The sequence below is a fragment of the Macrobrachium rosenbergii genome, chromosome 52 (assembly GCF_040412425.1).
Source record: "Macrobrachium rosenbergii isolate ZJJX-2024 chromosome 52, ASM4041242v1, whole genome shotgun sequence".
Classification (NCBI taxonomy): domain Eukaryota; kingdom Metazoa; phylum Arthropoda; class Malacostraca; order Decapoda; family Palaemonidae; genus Macrobrachium; species Macrobrachium rosenbergii.
The window spans coordinates 14,989,963-15,009,948 of NC_089792.1; the positions used below are offsets into that span (position 1 = coordinate 14,989,963).

General features: G+C 40.4%; 1 protein-coding gene across 2 annotated transcripts in view; it reads right to left on the reverse strand.

Moving 5' to 3' along the window:
• The window catches only part of LOC136833712 (paired box protein Pax-6-like), a 199,394-nt gene continuing 179,408 nt past the window's right edge, over window positions 1-19,986 (reverse strand). For both annotated transcript variants that reach the window (XM_067095917.1, XM_067095918.1), the window contains exons 8-12: window positions 2,989-3,135; window positions 2,113-2,195; window positions 1,434-1,609; window positions 917-1,251; window positions 1-598 (exon numbers count right to left, since the gene is read on the reverse strand). In XM_067095917.1, the coding sequence (XP_066952018.1) occupies window positions 510-598; window positions 917-1,251; window positions 1,434-1,609; window positions 2,113-2,195; window positions 2,989-3,135 (830 nt within the window). In that variant the 3' untranslated portion in view covers window positions 1-509. The remainder of the gene's footprint in view (window positions 599-916; window positions 1,252-1,433; window positions 1,610-2,112; window positions 2,196-2,988; window positions 3,136-19,986) is intronic.

Here is a 19,986-nt window from a genome sequence, read left to right on the forward strand (position 1 = left end):
ATATATGTATATATACAAAAACTTTTCCACTGAAATCATTTATGTAGATTGGTACGCATTAGGCACAATATGTATCTATCATGTCACTTTGCTTCAGCCAGTAAGGAACACCCTTATTGATATTGATTCCAACTATAGACATCTTCCGATGTTATAAGGTCCCAGAGTCAAATGATAGGGACTGAAGCATTTTCACCATCGCTGGCTCACTTTCAAAGCCTTCGTGTACTCGAACTTAGTCCAGTATCTAAAACTTTCTCCCTCTCTTTCTCTCTGTCTCTGTCTCTCTCTCTCTCTCTCTCTCTCTCTCTCTCCAACCACCTTCATAACACTACATCAATTGCATCGTGAAGTGGAACCAAAAGCACTTCCTAAACTGCCTGTAGAGCTACAACTTCCGACGTCGTGAGAACTTGCCACGCGTATTTTCTTTTTCCCCTTTTCTTTTGGTGGCAAGCACACTTGGGTCCTATAGACAGCAGCTTTCCTTAGAGCGCGCAAGCTCGCGCCTACTGCAATCGAGTCCAGTATTGGGCGTTCATGTCGTGGTGCTGACCCGGCACCGCCACAGGCACTGACACACCGGGGGAGAGAAGACCTGCAATTCCAAATTTAGATTTTAAATAAATACGAGACAAATTTTTAAGTAGAATTTCTAGTCAGAATCTACTTAAAGAACCGCTTATAAAGGTTGATGAAGAGCAACCATTTATTCCTATTCATGTTGGAAACTCATTCAACCCTCTTTGTATTGCATAATTCAATTAGTAAATCAAAATCAGTATTTGCTATAATTAATTGATTATATTAAGATAGTTAATTGATTATATTAAGCAGTGACCATCAAACAAGCCTTTCAAAAAATAGTCTCAACACTGGCTACTTGATACCTTCAGAAAGACGAAGAGAAGCTTACCGGCTTGTGAATTGGGTGGTGTGGGCGTGTTGTACTCGTGGGGGGCGTGGGGGTTCTGGTGAGGGTGGTGCGAAGCCGGGTGATATAGCATGGGAGGGCAAGTGGGTGAGGCGCGGGCGTGGGTGTACAAGGAGTCGTAAGACCGACTCATGTAAGGGTTGTGGGCGTTATGAGAATGGTCTCGACCCAGTCCCACGCCCGTTGTCCCCGCTGGGTGAACGATGGTTGGCGGCTGCTGCTGGGGTAAGCAGTTAGGGCTTGAGGCCACCACGCCCACACCTGGCCCTACGCCCACGCTCGATGCCATGCCAAATCCACCTCCGCCTGCCATAGACCTGAGATTCGGTAGGATAAATTAGAGAAGAAATTGATTATCAAAACGACATTTCTTTATGGAATAAAGAAAAGAATTTGTACGAGAAACAGATCAAATCCTTCTTGGTGCAGTGAATTTTTAAATCAATAATTGCATCATGAAATCCCTGTTATCATTGCTCATTGGCTCGCAAAGGCTCACCCATAAGTGTCGGCGACGGACATGGGCGGTGGAGGCAGCGGGGTATACATAGGCGAGGGCGTGAAGTTATTGATGATTCTCGTGGGCGAAGAAGGAGCGACGCCCTCAGCCGCTCTCCGCTGGTTCCGGAGCTTCTCCTCCCTCCGCCACTTGGCTCTTCGGTTGCTGAACCACACCTGTAGAAGAAGAAGAATAAGAAGAAGAAGAAGAAGAAGAAGAAGATGAATGACTGTGATTGTTGAGGCAAATGGGTCTTACCCTTGATCCTTTGACTTCATCACTTTATTTTAATCTCTGTTTTCTGTTCTAGATCTGATAAAACAGCTGGGATTAATCTGATCATATTTCATAATTCTTCCACTACCTTTGCCTGCAAATACATATATTGGCTTGAAAAGGAGGAAGGGGATATCTTCGACTTAAATTCAAAAAGGAATCGCACAAAATTGTAATCGTCAATTACTTAAACTTAGGCTTACAATGGAAAGATTAGTTTTCTTTCCCACAAACAATCCAGTGAATCATGTTTTGATAACGTGAACTAATATCCCAGTAAAATCAACAACAGTTATGAATTTAGGTTAACTAAGATACATCGCAGGAGAGAGAGAGAGAGAGAGAGAGAGAGAGAGAGAGAGAGAGAGAGAGAGAGAGAGAGAGAGAAGAATCTTTTTCTTACCTGTATCCTAGCTTCCGGCAGGCCTATCTTTGCAGCCAGTCTCTCGCGGGCAAATACGTCAGGGTAATGAGTTCTCTCAAACTCTGAAAATAGAAATAAGTAATATTGCAAGTTAGCCCTTATAAATCCTAAAGTAATTTTTTCTAGATTATATAAAAAATCTGCCTTAAGTGATAAACAAGAGGAAAATTCTACTTGTATAGTCTGGGAAAACACAAAGAAACACTAACGTTTTAAATATCCATAAGTAACAAGTTTCTTTGATGGAAAATTAGCTAGCGTCACGTTCATTGTTACTGACTACAATTCATGAGAGTAACATAATGTAAATGATTCCTTATTGAGTATCATTTAAGCTCTTGAAAAATCATTACAGTGAAAAGGTTAATTTACACACACATATGTATATATATTATATATATATATATATATATATATATATATATATATATATATATATATATCTATATTTCAATATATATACATATATATATATATATATATATATATATGTATATGTAGATATTCATATATACATATATATGTGTATTTGTATATATATATATATATATATATATATATATATATATATATGCATATATATAGTTTTTACCTTGCCAATCTTTATTCGAGAATGTCCACCCTGCTAGTCTTCTGTTACGGGCTGCTCGATGAGCAAGAGCCCGTGCTGGCATAAAGCCAACTCAGTCAACAACAACAACTATTCTTTTAACTTCTTCCTTTCCCGCATCACTCTTGCCAAAATGTGTATATTTTGCCTTCACTCTTTAATTCCGTCACACTCACAACCATTTGTTTATTTGGATTTTCACTTTTACCTTTTGTCACTCTTTCCTGCAGCCAAATCACTCTCACCTTTTTCCAGGCTGTCAATCTGATCGTTGGTGAAGGAGGTCCTGTTTCTCTGGAGCTTCCTCTTCAGGTGGAGCCTCGCCTGGTCTTCGCTGTTGCTGTTTTCACTGCTGCCAGCGTTGCTGTCTTCGCTAAGTTCACCGGCGTCACCTGCGGTTGAAGAATAATTAACTGGTGAGAAAACTTTGAAAGCATTGGTAAGGGTTACAGTGTACATGGATTTGGATATACAACAGAAATAAACTTTATGTGAATAATGAATGTCAATCATCAGGTAATAATTATTAGATGGGAATGCTAAGTTCCCTCTCATGGCCTTAGGAAATGAAAGTGGGTTTTTATAATGGGCTACAATTTCAGCATCAGAAACAAACATAGCAAGTGTATTCAGGTTGAGAGCATATTTTTTCAAATGGTTAACCGACTGTAAAGCATTTAACTTACGAAAAATCATATCTTTGTGTGTGCGCGTGTGTGTGTGTTTGCGGAATACTTCAAAAACAGTTGAACAAACTTTGGTGAAACTTGAATGAGATAGTCCTTTTGTAACTTTATAAAGATAATCAGCTTTCGAACGCAAATCGGACCAGTAGTGAGATGATTTCCTTTGCAGCAAAGTCAGTTCTGAGCTGCTTTCCCCTAAAAGTTAATCATCTATTCTAAAGAGAGCGTAGGGAAAATATTTTCCAAGTTTCATCCAACTCTGCTTAGAAGTTCTTGAGAAGTCTTGTTGAAACACATTAATATAAATGAAATAAATTCAATACTACGCCAACCAGCAGGTCATTATTTTCACTGTGCAGTGAGGAAGCTAGTTTCATTTCAGCAAGTGTCTGTGGACTTTTAAATCTGCCTTGCACTTGGTAACTGGTAAGGACAGACAATGCTTGCAAAGTGTAAGTAAATGAACGCTCTTAGATAAACAGTAAATGAACAAATCCCCAGTTGCTAAATGAGCAACGAGAAAATCTGAAATCGGTGACATGGCAGACAAAGGACAATAATTGTCCTTTTTTTCGCCAAGGGAAGAAGCTGACGCCACAGGAGCTATATATGCAAATAAAGTATAGATGACAGAATATGTAAACCGAGTAATAAGCGTGGTAAACGAGCGAAGCACCGCTACTCTAAGGATGACAAAGAGCAATATTAAGGAAGGAAGCCACGCCCCCTTTTGCGTTTCATTCACACTTTATTATGACATGATGCCGGAAACTGCCAGATGCGGGATGCCTCCGCCACCTCTGCCGACCGACGTCACCCTCTACGGACACATCCGATGCGGTTTCGTTAATAATTTTGACGTCGCGGAATTTCGCCCAAAAGAGGAGAATTAGACTCGATTTATCACATCAATTTGACAACCGGGTTTTTTCTCTCTCTCCCGTCCAGATATGTAAATGAATCGTGAACTGGAATGGGAATGGAGACATAAAACAGCGGAGGTAAAATGGTAACTGGCATCTCTCATATGGAGATAAGACGTACATATTCCCAACGTGGCCAGTCAGGCAGAAGGCGCAGATAAGTCCAGATGCTTTCGGGAGAAGGGGGAATGGAAGATGATGATAGTGGAGAGGGGAGAGAAGGGGAATAGGCCCAAGCCAAGGAGGAAGAGAGGAATAGAGGGGAAATATTCCTGAGAATGGCAGATGAACACAACTTCAAGATTCTCGTAGATAACTGTCTGCTTGGAACTTGAAATGGAAGATGAAAAAGAACCTTTAGGAAATCCGTAAGAAAAGACAATAGCATCACCAAATGTCGACCAGTTTAAGAATCATATGAACTCACAGAGTGAACACAGATAAATGTCAGAAGAGGAGAGTCGTTGCTCTTTGGAAACACTAAAGAGAGAAGAGAATTTAGATTTTTCTAAAAGAATAGAACCATAAATGACTTTTGAGACTTCATATATATATATATATATATTTGCACATATTGTTCATTTAACATAACCAACTAAGTTCTATATATATATATATATTATAAATATTCGTCCTTATCAACTCAATTTTTCTTGACGTGCATTTACACACATATATATATATTATATACATGCATATATATGAAAGTAAAATTGATTTTTATTTATACTGTATATATATATTATTGTCGATACCATTATATTTGTTTTCTATCGTAATTATTCTGTCAAAATTGTTTTCAATTATTTTCCTTTTCACTTTTTACTTGAGGACGATTTGGCTTTTCTGATGATTTTTGTCACTAAAACTTACCCTCTTAATTCTCTTGACCGTCTTTCCTCTTAGCGAAAAACCTGAAAATATAGCTGGCTGCACTATTATAAACAACGCCAAAATCACACATATATACGAAAACAACAAAAACAATATATATAAAAATATAAACCAAACAATGACATATAACACATCCTCATGACGTGCATTTAAGCTGAAGTTACGTTCCTATGACTACTGAAAGCAAATTGATTTTTATTTTGCTTTCATTGTCAATACATTCATTGTGTCGTTGCCTGTAGAAATTGTTTTAATTTTCCACAGTGGTTTTTCTATTCGATCATTATGTACTATCAGATATAAACCAAATAACCTCTACGCTTAAAACAAAGCCAATATCGAGTCTGCCAAGGAGGGAATATTCATTTAGCTTCTCTCGTAGAAATTATTCTGCCGCAGTTGCATTTGCCGTGCATGCAGTGATTGTGCTTTCCTGGTCCTCTCTTTTGCAAGAGGCGGCCGTTAATGTTATGTGTTTATTAGTCGAGTAAATATTCACGAAAGTGGACTTCTTGCAACTCTTGCAAGCCCACAGTCGTGCTTGCTGTCAGGAGAACATTTACTGGACTTGTAAGAGTTACAGATTCTGTTTATGGTCATTTTAGTCCTCACTATACAGTATTGATGATGATGATGATTATGATGATGATCTTATCTTCTCTTCTGAAACTATGGCTGTCAAACCAAGCGCTGGGGAACTTTCGGCCATTCGGCTCTTGAGACAGTGAAATGAGGGAGTTGTGATGGTTGAACAGCAAGACAGAGATCCAGAAAATAAAGGGGATGAAATGCAAGGATCTAAAGGTGGAAGTGGGAGAAAACTCCATTCTTGCATTAAGAAGTAACAGTTAGTGAAGTTGGACAGCAAGACTGAAGAAAAGAAGAGGGAAGGAGGATAAAGTAAAAGGCTAAAAATTGGCTGCAGCTGTAGGAGCCGAAGGGACGCTGCAAACACCCTCTAGCAAAATGCATACAGTGCAGAATGTGAGGTGAACTGACGGCAATACCTCCCTACGGGGATGATGGTGATGATGGTGATAAAAATCTAGATAATTCCAGAAGCTAATTTTTTGTGCAATTAAAAAAAAATAACACTACACTGTGTATATCAATCGGAGATGAAGCGTGCTATAATTAGATAAACACTTAACATTATAATGATCTTTAATAATAAAATCCGAGAGGATCTGATCTTGCTTGTCCTCTCCCGGGTGGCAGTAGGGGAAAACATGACACAGCCACCCAACCCCTGCAAACCGGTTTGTCCGCCCGGGTGGGGGCGGGGTAGGTACGGGATCGATAGGGCAGTGGAGACAGCAGCGCCGGGTTCCAGCGCGCCAACAAGTTTGTATAATAATAACGGTTCAAAAAAGCTATCAGAACTTACGAATGAAATACCAGCTACATGGAATGGAAAGGCATTTTTAGTCCTATTAATGTAAAGACGTTAACTGAAGGCAAAACAGTCAAGTAATGAGGTCACACAGCTATGAAAATACTACCTCAGAATGTAGCGAGAAATGATGATTCGCTAAACGGTATACTAAAAACAGGTAAAAAATGCGACGAAGTTTCTTCGGCGCAATCGAGTTTTCTGTACAACGTATAATGCAGTACGAAACTCTCAGCCAAGGCCCATGAAACTTTCAGCCACAGCCCGGTGATGGCCTGTGTTGTTGGCACCTATAGCGGTGCCAGACGCATGATAATGGCTAACTTTAACCTTAAATAAAATAAAAACTACTGAGGATAGAGGGCTGCAATAAAAATAACAGTATATGATACGAGCAACTGTGATAACATACAACGGCTACTGAGACAATATAAACGGTGATTATTAAAGTCTTTTTTTATAAAAACTAAAAGGATTAATTTTTACCACATCTCCAGTGATCATGGTAAAAGAAAAATCACTGACCTTCATTTTAACAGTTTTATACGAGCAACTTTAGAATCGAGTAAGCTAAACCCTACTCTATCAATGGATTGTATAAAAATCTGTGGCGGGTATTATGATTCTTCATGGTTAGAACCATATCATCCAACATAAAATGGTAACTACAGACAACTATAATATGACCTATATATATATTATATATATTTATCCGGATATTATATATATATATATATAATATAATATATATATTACATATCAACATATATATATATAAATATATATATATATATATATTTATATGTGTGAGTATACACTTGTATATAGGCAAACATCAAAAAATCTTACTACATATAACTATATATATATATATATATATATATAGTATATATATATATATATATATAAATATATATATATATATATATATATATATATATATATATATATATATATATATATACTGTATATAGTAAGATTCAATATAAGAGGCGATAAAAGAAACCATTTGGAAACCATTAGGATTCAGGACACCTGCCAAAGATCCCTTTATAAATTCCGTTAACACACTAGTTCACTTAATATGACATCTGGAAATAAGTAACAAATGAAAGCCAACGACTCTCAGTTACCAGGATTACTGGACATTCAGCTATAGTTTATTGTGAGTTATGATAATTTAAACTACAATTATCACAGTTCACATTGTCGCCGCAGTCGTCTTATTTGTCGCTGTGCTTTTATATATATATATATATATATATATATATATATATATATATATATATATATATATATATATATATATATTATATTACACACACACACACACACACACACACATATATATATATATATATATATATATATATATATATATATATATATATATATATATATATATATATATATATATATACAATATATACAATGTGACTTCTACGAGTATTCTCCTTTGCCGTTTGGTGGAAATATCACAAGATACCGAAATACAATGGAAACATAATTGACAAAGCGGTATACTTTTAAAGCATTCATACCATCGATCGTTTTGCATCTAAAATACCCTATTTACACACCATTGAAAATAAAAACATCACACCTATATCACCTGGTAATTTCCTGGCAGTAAAGACACTGTATTCAGGTGTAAGAATCAAATTAATCCTTACGAGACACTGTCTTTTTCCGAAGCGCGCAAGAGTTCTGTTGTTGATAATTTTGATAAAAATCGGGAGCTCTCATTTTGGATTGAAATTACTGAAATGTTTATCACCAGTGTTAAATGCCCCAGGGACAAAGAGCTCCTGTCACAACAGAACTTGTGATGATAATCGTTTATTCGTAATTTTTGATAAAAACTAAGTTCAGTGCCTCTTCATTATTTTTCCTAGCAATAATTACTTAGAAAATATCCATGAATCACAATACGATGATATATAAAAACATATATTATAATATATAAAAAAACATATATTATACTTAGTTAAGAAGTTCTGAAGAAGCACAAACATCATTTAAATCAGTAGAATGACAAATACACCGCACGAACATCTCAGTATTTCTTTCCATACGGGCGTATACGTATGATATCGGACACATACAAGATACAAGACTTCAAGAGAAAACTTGTATTGGCTTCCGAGAAGCTGAAACAATAGTCTCCGTCTACCCCTTCTTTTTAGCCCCCCCCCCTCCACCCCAACACCTCCCGATTCTAGCATCTTGGAGGTAGGGGTTCGTGGGGGAGGGGGAGGGGGGGGGGGGAGAGGAGGTCCCAGCCCTCGAGGAACTGCCATCTACAAAACAGAAAGAGGAAAAAGTGGGAAAAGGAAGGTGGAAAAAGATGCCAAAGAAAGCTCGCTTTCCCTCACTTTCTCTCCTCACTCTCTCTCTCATCATGAAATATATAGATGATGAGACTGAAGGTGATAGAGCGTAAAAGAAAACGGAGATGGGGGAGGGAATGGGGGGAAACACTCCCCTTGGAAGGGGGGGACTAAAATTAACTCCTCAGCGTTTTTCTAATCTAGTAATAGAGGAGTCCCTGCCTTTGACTTTAATATTGGTAATTTAGTGACTTCTATCCCACTCCCCTTCCATGGGGAATGGTGGGGGTGATGGAGGGGGTGTGGGGAAACGGGGTGGGGGGCATGCAATGGATCTCGGCCTCCTTGCGGAGGGAGCACAGAGGTGGGAATGGCTTTTGACTCCCGCCAATGGCTCTTTAGATAACAGGAGGCGAGGGGGGATAATAGGCCCTCTGTGAACCTATCATAAGGGTTGAAATGGACCGGAGGACACTTTATTGTCACCCCCATAACGGTGATCGAAATGTCCATTAGAAGGACATTTCCTCATTTTTCACGCCTATTATACTACAACTTTATATTTCTTAAGGTTTTCTAAAGTCTCGTGAATCACTCTTTCTGACCTTAGAATATTTAGGTTTGCCTTTAATTCATATATATATATATATATATATATATATATATATATATATATATATATATATATATATATATATATATATAAATTATATATATATATATATATATGTATATATATATATATATATATCATATCTATCTATCTATCTATCTATATATATATATGCCTATATATATATTATATATATAAACCAAATCCTCTTATCCTCCAGGAGATATAAGCAATTATAATGATCAGTCTAACAAAGTACAAGTAATATCGGCAGCTGGGAGTAAAGAGCCTCAACGAAGAAAATAATTCTTCTAAGTTCCCTGTAAGCTCAAGTGAGACTGGAGGAGCAACGTAACTGCTGCTGAGGTCTCAGCAGGTAGACCTACAGTATACGCCAAACGGCTCGCAAACCCCGGAAACAACGACCCCACTGAAAATCTACCTTAGGAACGCTAAGCTCTTGTTTGCCAGAGCAATTATCAATCCAAGAGAGTGCCTTCAACTCGGGACTACCGCACTGTGAGGTTCACGTGAAACCGTGAAACCAACATACATACCACGGCCCTTACGTAACGTGGAAAAGGTGTTGTAATGGAAGGGCTTTATTATCTAGGTAGCACGAACTATTTGTAGTTTTGACGAGCTGGTGCTAAACCTTCTATGTACGTATACGAACAAGCTGATTATGAGAAAGTTTTGGATGGATTGAATTCATCCTCGATTTAGCAGGTAAAAAGTGAATGCAGCGTTACCAACGTCTCCTTTTTTTTTTTATCTAGAGTCATTCTGTATCAGGAGAATCAAATCAGCTCATTGAAAAAAATTTAAAATCAAACTCATTTCGATGAAACCTTTGACTAAGACCCAAGAAGATAAGGTGAGTTGAGTAGAGGTCGATTTTTCAACTCTCACGAGCAATACGTCACATGGTGCGCTCATCGGTAGCCGCTGCCCGGCCCTGGCAGTGTTACCGAAACGTGGAAATGTGGCCTCCGGTGTGGGAGCTTTGATGCACAAGACGATCGTGTGCAGAAGTGGCATTTCCATTTTACGGTTTAACACACCAATTGTGGATAAAATTTCCGCACTCTTTTTAGGGGTTTATTGTGGTCAGATATATTATTTTCTTATATTATATGATTCACTGACCTATATTCTCTGTCATTTGCATATTTACACAGTATATATGTTTGTATGATAATGACTGAAGAGAGAGCCATCAAAGAATGGTTGTTTACGCCGAACCATAAAGCAGCAGAGGTCGATCGAGCGATGTCTTGATTGACACGTAGAATGCAGACGACATCAAAGTGACAGCTTTAGGTTTCCATTTCATTAAGTTAACTAAATCTATTTAAAATTGTTTTAATAAGATTGTGATTAACTTGACAAGTGAAGTTTACTGAAAGTGAACTTTAGACTGTGAAGGAAAGCATATATCGTTTTATATACGGTAGATTTTACCGATGATTGAACGAATTTAAAATTTAGGAGAACGTGACAGTTAGTGGTGTGGATATGTGGCAACACTGCGGGCCGCCCGCTGGCCAAACCAGTACCTTGATCCCCTTGCTCGAGACGAGAGCAAGGCGGGAGTTTTCACAAATTTGTGGCAATCCTTGAGGTTTTTGAATCGAGTCCGTTGTTGCCTTGGTGATATGCTATTTATGGATGCTGTAACACAGAAAGGGACAATGTTGGAAGTAAAAAAGGTTAGCTTTTACCGTTTCCCTAAATGGGTAGGAAGTAGATGAACATTTGCGGAAGTAGTGACCATATAAACACCAAAAAACGTAAGAGTGTGTTCGCTTCGTTTTCAACAAAGCGATTGCGTAAGAAGCCTCAGGCATGCATTGCTTAACTTCCGCCTGGCAAATGCAAGAAAACTTGAAGCTTGATGCCATACAGAGCCAGCGTTTCCGCTGCATGACAGTGCCGGTCTTGATTCAGGTATTTAACATCTTGACTCTACTTTGGTCTAGTCTACTGTTACATTAAATAAAACTGTGGATAAATATGTTAGAACTATAGGCTTGTATGAATACTTCTATCAATTATAGTGCATAAATATATCTTCCGCATGATTCCTAACGCAGGTAAACCATATTTGACTGGTTAAGAGTGATAAGTTTGAAATTAGGCTTAGACCTATGTGTAGTTAAGGTTTACTGCAAAGGGGATATACCAGTCAACACGAGAACACACACACACACACACACGAACATTTTATTGCAATTGTTTTCATGTGCATGAAAAGGGCCTATAATTTGTCGAGGTAAAGAAGGGGACAGTTATTTTCAAGGGAAACAGAGAGAGAGAGAGTGACTGAGAATGAACCATAGGTTTATAAGTATAATTCTAGCAGTTAAAGAGCACATACATTATGTAACATCTTCCATTCTCTTCCAAATACAAATAAACCATGTTCGCTGCCTAAGATTGGCAAAATTTGAATTAAGCCTAGACCTATGTTTTTTTAGAACAACTGCAAAGAGAAAATGCTAATCAACACAAAGCGAGAGAGACTGGGCAAAATTTCACTAGAATTGTTTTCATGTGTATGAAATAGCCAGTTATTTGTTTGGTAAAGGAAGGGGAATGTTACTAGAGAGAGAGAAAGAGAGAGAGAGAGAGAGTGAGAGAGAGAGAGATTTTCTTGCATATGAATGCAGCACCTGTATTCATATGCCGTCACTGAGGACAGCCATCCTCCTGGCAGTCTGCGCGGTAACTCACCTTATCTTGCATCTTGCCTACGACATTACTTTTTCCTTTGCTTATACGGCAAATATATTGTTTCCTAGTGATCAGCTCAGTATCGCCATATAAAGCCTTACATAAGGCTCTCAATAATGTTATTGTTATAAGTGCGGTTGCCTGGGATATTTTTTCATTGTTGGGAATGGATTTGTCCCCGATTGTCACTGATATTTGTAGAGTAGCTTTGCTTTCTTGCCTTTGCTTCAGGGAGACTGGTAATTCTTGTTGCTTTAATTAGTTCCATTAGTTTATCAGTACTATTTATAATACTTGGCTTACCAAACTCCGTATCATCTACAAGTGTCCCTTCAAGAAAATGAATACATTTTATACATTTATTCATGCCACACACACTTAATATTATTACATAAATACACACACACACACACATATATATATATATATATATATATATATATATATATATATATATATATGTGTGTGTGTGTGTGTGTGTGTGTGTGTGTTTGTGAGGATGTGTCTATTTATGTATGTGTTTCTGAAGGAGAATGTTAATCTTAGTATCAAGAAAAGCAAGTTGGCCGTATACGCATCACAAAATTTTGATTAGGAAAAAAGTGAATATTAAAATGCAGCACAGGAATCTTAGTTCTATTTTGAACCCGGATTTACGATGGAAATGCAAACGAGAACACGAAGTATATTAGACAAGGACCCCACCAATAATAAGGATTGAGAACAGTAAAGTCATTTAATCACTGTTCGATAAATAAAATGTTTGTAATTAGCATGATATATATTTACAGCTGCAGTGACATTATACTCTGTGCATTGTTAGTCATAGATTTTCTTTAACTGGAGATTTTTAACTTCTCTGAAAGCACTGTTAATGACCCAGCAATAAAAATTCCTTCAGTATGAGTACAAGGGGCCTTTAGGACATATGGTGATAATTGCATACAGTGAATGTTGATGGTGATGTTGGATATCTGGGGTTGAGGAAGAGTCTTGTTGGTGGAGTGGGGTGAGGGAGAAGGTTATTGTGGAGTGGGGTTGAGGGATAGGGTTGTTGGTGGAGTGGGGGGGTTGAGGGATAGGGTTGTTAGTGGAGTGGAGTGGAGGGAGAGGGTCATTGGAGTAGGGTTGAGAGATTTGGTTGATGGAGGAGTGGGGTTGAGGGATAGGGTTGTTGGTGATGGGTTGAGGGATATGGTTGTTGGTGGAGTGGGGTTGGGATATAGGGTTGTTGGTGGAATGGAGTTGAGAGATTTGGTTGTTGGTGGAGTGGGGTCGAGGAATAGGGTTGTTGGTGGAGTGAGGTTGAGGGAGAGGGTTGTTGGTGGAGTGGAGTTGAGGGATTTGGTTGTTGTTGGAGTGGGATCGAGGGAGAGGGTTGTTGGTGGAGTGGGGTTGAGGGATAGGGTTTGTTGGTGGAGTGGGTTTGAGAGATTGGGTTGTTGGTGGAGTTTTGTTGAGGGTAGGGTTGTTGGTGGAATGGGGTTGAGGCATTGGGTTGTTGTTAGAATGGGTTTGAGGGAGTTTGTTGTTGGAGTGGGGTTGAGGGATAGGGTTGTTGGTAGAGTGGGCTTGAGGGAGAGGGTTGTTGGTGGTGTGGGGTTGAGGGAGAGGGTTGTTGGTGGAGTGGGGTTGAGGGATTGGGTTGTTGGTGGAGTGGGGTAGAGGAATGGGGTTGTTGGTGGAGTTTGGTTGAGGGATAGGGTTGTTGGTGGAGTTTGGTTGAGGGATAGTGTTGTAGGTGGAGTAGGGTTGAGGGATAGGGTTGTTGGTGGAGTTAGGTTGAGGGATAGTGTTGTAGGTGGAGTAGGGTTGAGGGATAGGGTTGTTAGTGGAGTGCAGTTGAGGGAGAGGATTATTGGAGTAGGGTTGAGGGATTTGGTTGATGGTGGAGTGGGGTTGAGGGATAGGGTTGTTGGTGGAGTGGGGTTGAGGGAGAAGGTTGTTGGTGGTGTAGGGTTGAGGGAGAGGGTTGTTGGTGGAGTGGGGTTGAGGGATTGGATTGTTGGTGGAGTGAGGTTGAGGGATAGGGTTGCTGGTGTAGCAGGGTTGAGAGATTGGGTTGTTGGTGGAATTTAGTTGATGGGTTTGTTTGTTGGTGAAGTGGGGCTGAGGGAGAGGGTTGTTGGTGGAGATTGGTTGAGGGATAGGGTTGTTGGTGGTGTGGTTGAGGCATTGGGTTGTTGGTGGAGTAGGGTTGAGGGAGAGGGTTGTTGGTGGAGTGGGGTTGAGGGATAGGGTTGTCGGTGGAGTGGGGTTGAGAGATTGGGTTGTTGGTGGAGTTTGGTTGAGGGATTGGGTTGTTGGTGGAGTGGGGTTGAGGGAGAAGGTTGTTAGTGGATGTTGGTTGAGGGATTGGGTTGTTGGTGGAGTGGGGTTGAGAGATTGCGTTGTTGGTGGAGTGAGGTTGAGGGATAAGGTTGTTGGTGGAGTGGGGTTGAGGGATTGGGTTGTTGGTTGAGTGGGGTTGAGGGATAGGGTTGTTGGTGGTGTGCAGGTGAGGGGGAGGGTTGTTGGTGGAGTGGGGTTGAGGGATTGGGTTATTGGTGAGTAGGGTTGAGGGATAGGGTTGTTGGTGGACTGAGATTGAGGCATTGGGTTGTTAGTAGAATGGGGTTGAGGGATTTGGTTGTTGGTGGAGTCGGGGTGAGGGATAGGGCTGTTAGTGGAGGTTGGTTGAGGCATTGGGTTGTTGGTGGAGTGGGGTTGAGGGAGAGGGTTTTTGGTGGAGTGGGGTTGAGGGATTGGGTTGTTGGTGGAGTTTTGTTGAGGGATTTGGTTGTTGGTGAAGTGGGGTTGAGGGATTGGGTTGTTAGTGGAGCGTGTTTGAGCGATTGGATTGTTAGTGGAGTGAGGTTGAAGGAGAGGGTTGTTGGTGGAGTGGGGTGGAGGCATTGGGTTATAGGGTTGTTGGTGGAGTGGGGTTGAGGGATTTGGTTGGTGTACTGGGGATGAGGGACAGGGTTGTTGAAGGAGTGGGGTTGAGGGAGAGGGTTGTTGATGGAGTGGGGTTGAGGGATAAGTTTGTTGGTGGTGGGGTTGAGGGATTTGGTTGTTGGTGGATTTGGGTTGGGATCTTAGGGTTGTTGGTGGAATGGGGTTGAGAGATTTGGTTGTTGGTGGAGTGGGGTTGAGGAATAGGGTTGGTGGAGTGGGGTTGAGGGATTGGGTTGTTGGTGGAGTGGGGTTGAGAGATTGGGTTGTTGGTGGATTGGGGTTGAGGGATAGGGTTGTTGGTGCAGTGGGGTTGAGGGATAGGGTTGTTGGTGGAGTGGGGTTGAGGGATAGGGTTGTTGGTGGTGTGTGGTTGAGGGAGAGGGTTGGTGGAGTGGGGTTGAGGGATTGGGTTGCTGGTGGAGTAGGGTTGAGGGATAGGGTTGTTGGTGGACTGGGGTATAGGCATTGGGTGTTGGTAGAGTGGGGTTGAGGGATTTGGTTGTTGGTGGAGTCGGGTTGAGGGATAGGGCTGTTAGTGAAGGTTGGTTGAGGCATTGGGTTGTTGGTGGAGTGGGGTTGAGGGAGAGGGTTTTTGATGGAGTGGGGTTGAGGGATAGGGTTGTTGGAGGAGTTTTGTTGAGGGATTTGGTTGTTGGTGGAGTGAGGTTGAGGGATTTGGTTGTTAGTAGAGTGTGTTTGAGGGATTGGATTGTTGGTGGAGTGTGGTTGAAGGATAGGGTTGTTGGTGGAGTGGGGTGGAGGCATTGGGTTCCTGGTGGACTGGGGTTGAGGGATTTGTTTGTTTGTGGAGTGGGGTTGAGGCATTGGGTAGTTGGTGGAGTCAGGTTGAGGCAGAGGGTTGTTGGTGGACTGGGGTTGAGGGATAGGGTTGTTGGTGGGGTGGGGATGAGGGACTGGGTTGTTGGTGGAGTGGGTTTGAGGGATAGGTTTTGTTGGTGGAGTGGTGTTGAGAGATTGGATTGTTGGTGGAGAGGGGTTGAGGGATAGGGTTACTGGTGGAGTTTGGTTGAGTGATAGGGTTGTTGATGGAGTGGGGTTGAGGGATTTGGTTGGTGTAGTGGGGATGAGGGATAGGGTTGTTGGTGGAGTGGGGTTGAGGGAGAGGGTTGTTGGCGGAGCGGGGTTGAGGGATAAGGTTGTTGGTGGAGTGGTGTTGATGGACTGGGTTGGTGGAGTGGGGTTGAGGGAGGGAGTTGTTGGTGGAGTGGGGTTGAGGGATAGGGTTGTTGGTGGAGGGGTGTTGTGGGTGGTTGGAGGGGTGGCATTAGAGGGTGTCGTTTGTGAGACACCGAGAGGGCAACATTTTGCATATCGAAGACAGACAATAGTGACCATCATCAAAAGGACGTGGAGCCTTTATTTTCTTCATAATCATCCAAGAGAGTCGAACAAGAAGAGGACGAGGAAAAAAAGAAGAAGAAGAAGAAGAAGCAGAAGAAATAGATTATACCTCGCACTGAGTGAAATGCCAATGTTTATCTGTACCTCATTATTAGACGTCACGATTCGATTCGCATTAAAGAATAATGAGTTAAGCAAGAAGATAAACGAGTAAGCTTTGGCGTCCGAGCTTTCTTATCTTGGCTGCAGTTACTGTTACGAGATGTAGTCACGTTGAGTGTGAATTCTTGCATCAATCTCGCTGCACTTTGGGCTGAAGTAATCTCCGCCCCGAGCCTCCCAACTGTGGGATGCCCAAGGGTCTAGGTCCGACTTGTCCTTAAAAAAAAAGACCAATGGGAGCATCAAGGAAAGTGAATGCCGAATGCTTGTTGAAGAGGGAAACGACGTTCCGAAGTGCAAAGACGGCCGGACTGACTGACAGACAGAGAGACGGCACAGACGGAAGGAAAAGAAAGATGGAAGCAAGGCCTCTCGCCCAGCCTAATACCGAAGTCTTTCTCTAAGGCCCCCCAAAGGTTCCCTTTGTGTCGCCACGCATTATAGAGACTTAAAGGCGGTCCTGTGAGGGGCCCCTTCCACTGCCCAGTGCCCTCCCCACACGCTCCCCTTCCTTCTCGCTTAACACCTCGTCCTCCTCCTCCACCTTACTCCTCATCCTCCTCCTCCTCCTCCCAATCGACCCGATGCTAAACGAGAGAATTTATGAATATGGAGAGAAAATTCGCATTCAGTCGAGGCATTGGGTGTGAAATTAAAAGATAAAACGAACGATGTCCGCCCGAACTCCCCAAGAGAAGGAGCAGGAGGAGGGAGACGCTAGAGGAGGAGGAGGAGGTGTGGGAGGAGGAGGAGGAGGAGATGGAGGAAGGAGAAGAAGAAGAAAAGAAGAAGAAGAGTCAGGCACAATACAAACATCGATCACGGCCCTGCCATCCTATTCCTATTTCTCCTTCTCAAAGGTTCGTCCCAAGGAGGACCACCTTTCACTTTTTCGTATTTCTATGAAGTCCCATTTTCATAATACACAGCGACAAGAGCCCGGGCCAAAGGAAGGGGAGAAAAGAAGAAGAAGAGGAAGAAGAAAGGTTAATAAAACATCGAACTGGGGCACACAATGAGAAACAACACAAGCATCGGAAGCTATTCTCTCTCTCTCTCTCTATGTTCTCCTGTTAGAAAAAGATCTAATGCCAATATGAGTCACAGGTTCTCCTGTTAGAAAAGATCAATGCCAATATGAGTAATATATATAAAAGGAAATTGAAATTAGTACATACAAATATATATATATATATATATATATATATATATATATATATGTGTGTGTGTGTGTGTGTGTGTGTGTGTGTGTGTGTGTGTGTGCACGTACTGTATACATGTCCGTTGACAGAGAAATTAACCCTCTCCCATACTTTTCATTCGTGAATTACTTGTTGGTCTCAAAGAGTAGTGACTTTGACATTTTTCAAACGGTATTAGAGTACGGGAAAGTCAAAACTACTTATTTGTCATCAGTAGCATCATAAATAAACAACAAAACTAATAATAATAATAATAATAATAATAATAATAATAATAATAATAATAATAACAATATCATATTCAAAATTAGATATTAATAACGTATCCATGAGCCATGTTAGTTAAACCAGTGCAAGTAATGCAAGCACGATATATGTCAGTTATGTCCCAAATAACATAATATAAATTTATTGATCATAACATTGTGACGAAACTTTGTTTTTCTTGAAGTGCAAAATAAATACTCAATTAGCAATGCACAACCCAGTTACTTATTCAACTTTCTACGCTTACGAAAACAGTTGTTATAATATAGATAATATTTTCTAATGAAGGATTAGCGGTATATGATATTATATGCATCATATATATCCGAGATGACTTAAATCCCAGTAAAAGTTTGTACTCAAAACGGTTTCTTTTACATATAGGGAAGAGAGAGAGAGAGAGAGAGAGAGAGAGAGAGAGAGAGAGAGAGAGAGAGAGAGCCATAAATTCCATACAGGTAGAGAGAGAGAGAGACAGAGAGCTGAATTTTATAACATTCAGCTTTTTAAAATCATCTTGGCTCAGATCTATATGACTTACTATAACCAAAAATATATAAAGACATTTTATTCTTACATAAGGAAGGCAAATAGATACAAATGTATAAGAATGTACATTTGAGATGTGACAAATCAGCCTCTTCCGCAATGGGAAGTTGTTTATGCAGACAAGAAGCGCACATCAAGCTGGACATATTGCAAGTGGCATGGCATGTAATTTGTATCATTTTATATTGTTTTACGATGAACTAAGTGAAAAAACAAAAGAGCAAACTCAATGGTTTTTGTACTGTTTGCAGCGGGAAGTACTGTTTCAAAAACTTTTTTTTTTTTGTCAGCGAGAAATCCAACAAAAACTAAAGGAAAAGTGGGAATCGAAAAGAAATGAGATTAACATCTATGTCGCTACTATGAATTGAAGTATGCGTAAGAAAAATAATTTACAGGTGTATGTAGGGTGTGTACTGTACATACACATTGTGTACAAACGAACACAAGTGAGTGTGCAGAAGATAATCAAAGTCCATTAACGATAGTCATAGCAACAGCACCAGTAGAATTTCTGAGCTTTCGCAGCAACAACAGAAACATTACATAACAAATCATATTTGTCTAAACGCTCCTGCAGCTGTCTTGCTTAACACTTTCTCCATCTATTTTCCCCACCCACGACCCCCCTCTCTCTCTCTCTCTCTCTCTCTCTCTCTCTCTCTCTCTCTCTCTCATACATACACGAACGCATGAATACGTCAGATGGTTGTTTTCTTATAGCCTGGGACCAAATGGAATGCCAATGGCCATAAGCCGCTAAATACATGGATTATATATATTTACTTTTTACTTAAATGTCGACGATGATGGCAAAGCGCCATCAAGAGTAGATGGTAGAGCAATAATAGAAGTCTAAAATACGTGTTTCTTATATCAAAAGTTCTTATCAGTAACTAAAACAATGCCGTGAAACAATATCAAAAGTTCCTATCAATAACTGACACATTGCCAAGAAAACTACTTTGTGCTGTGATCGTATGACGATCTGTTCCCGTTAGCACAAGACCAAATTAACTGCAGATACCTACAGAACTTCAAGACTGGATTATCAATTTCAGTTAGCTACAGAGCTTAAACAGTGATAAGCAAACTAGTTGTTGCTATGTAGTACGCCAATGCTTTACGTTGCTGTCAGACTGTCCTCAAGACTTTATTGAGGAAATTGGGCAAGTCAGAAAACAGCAAA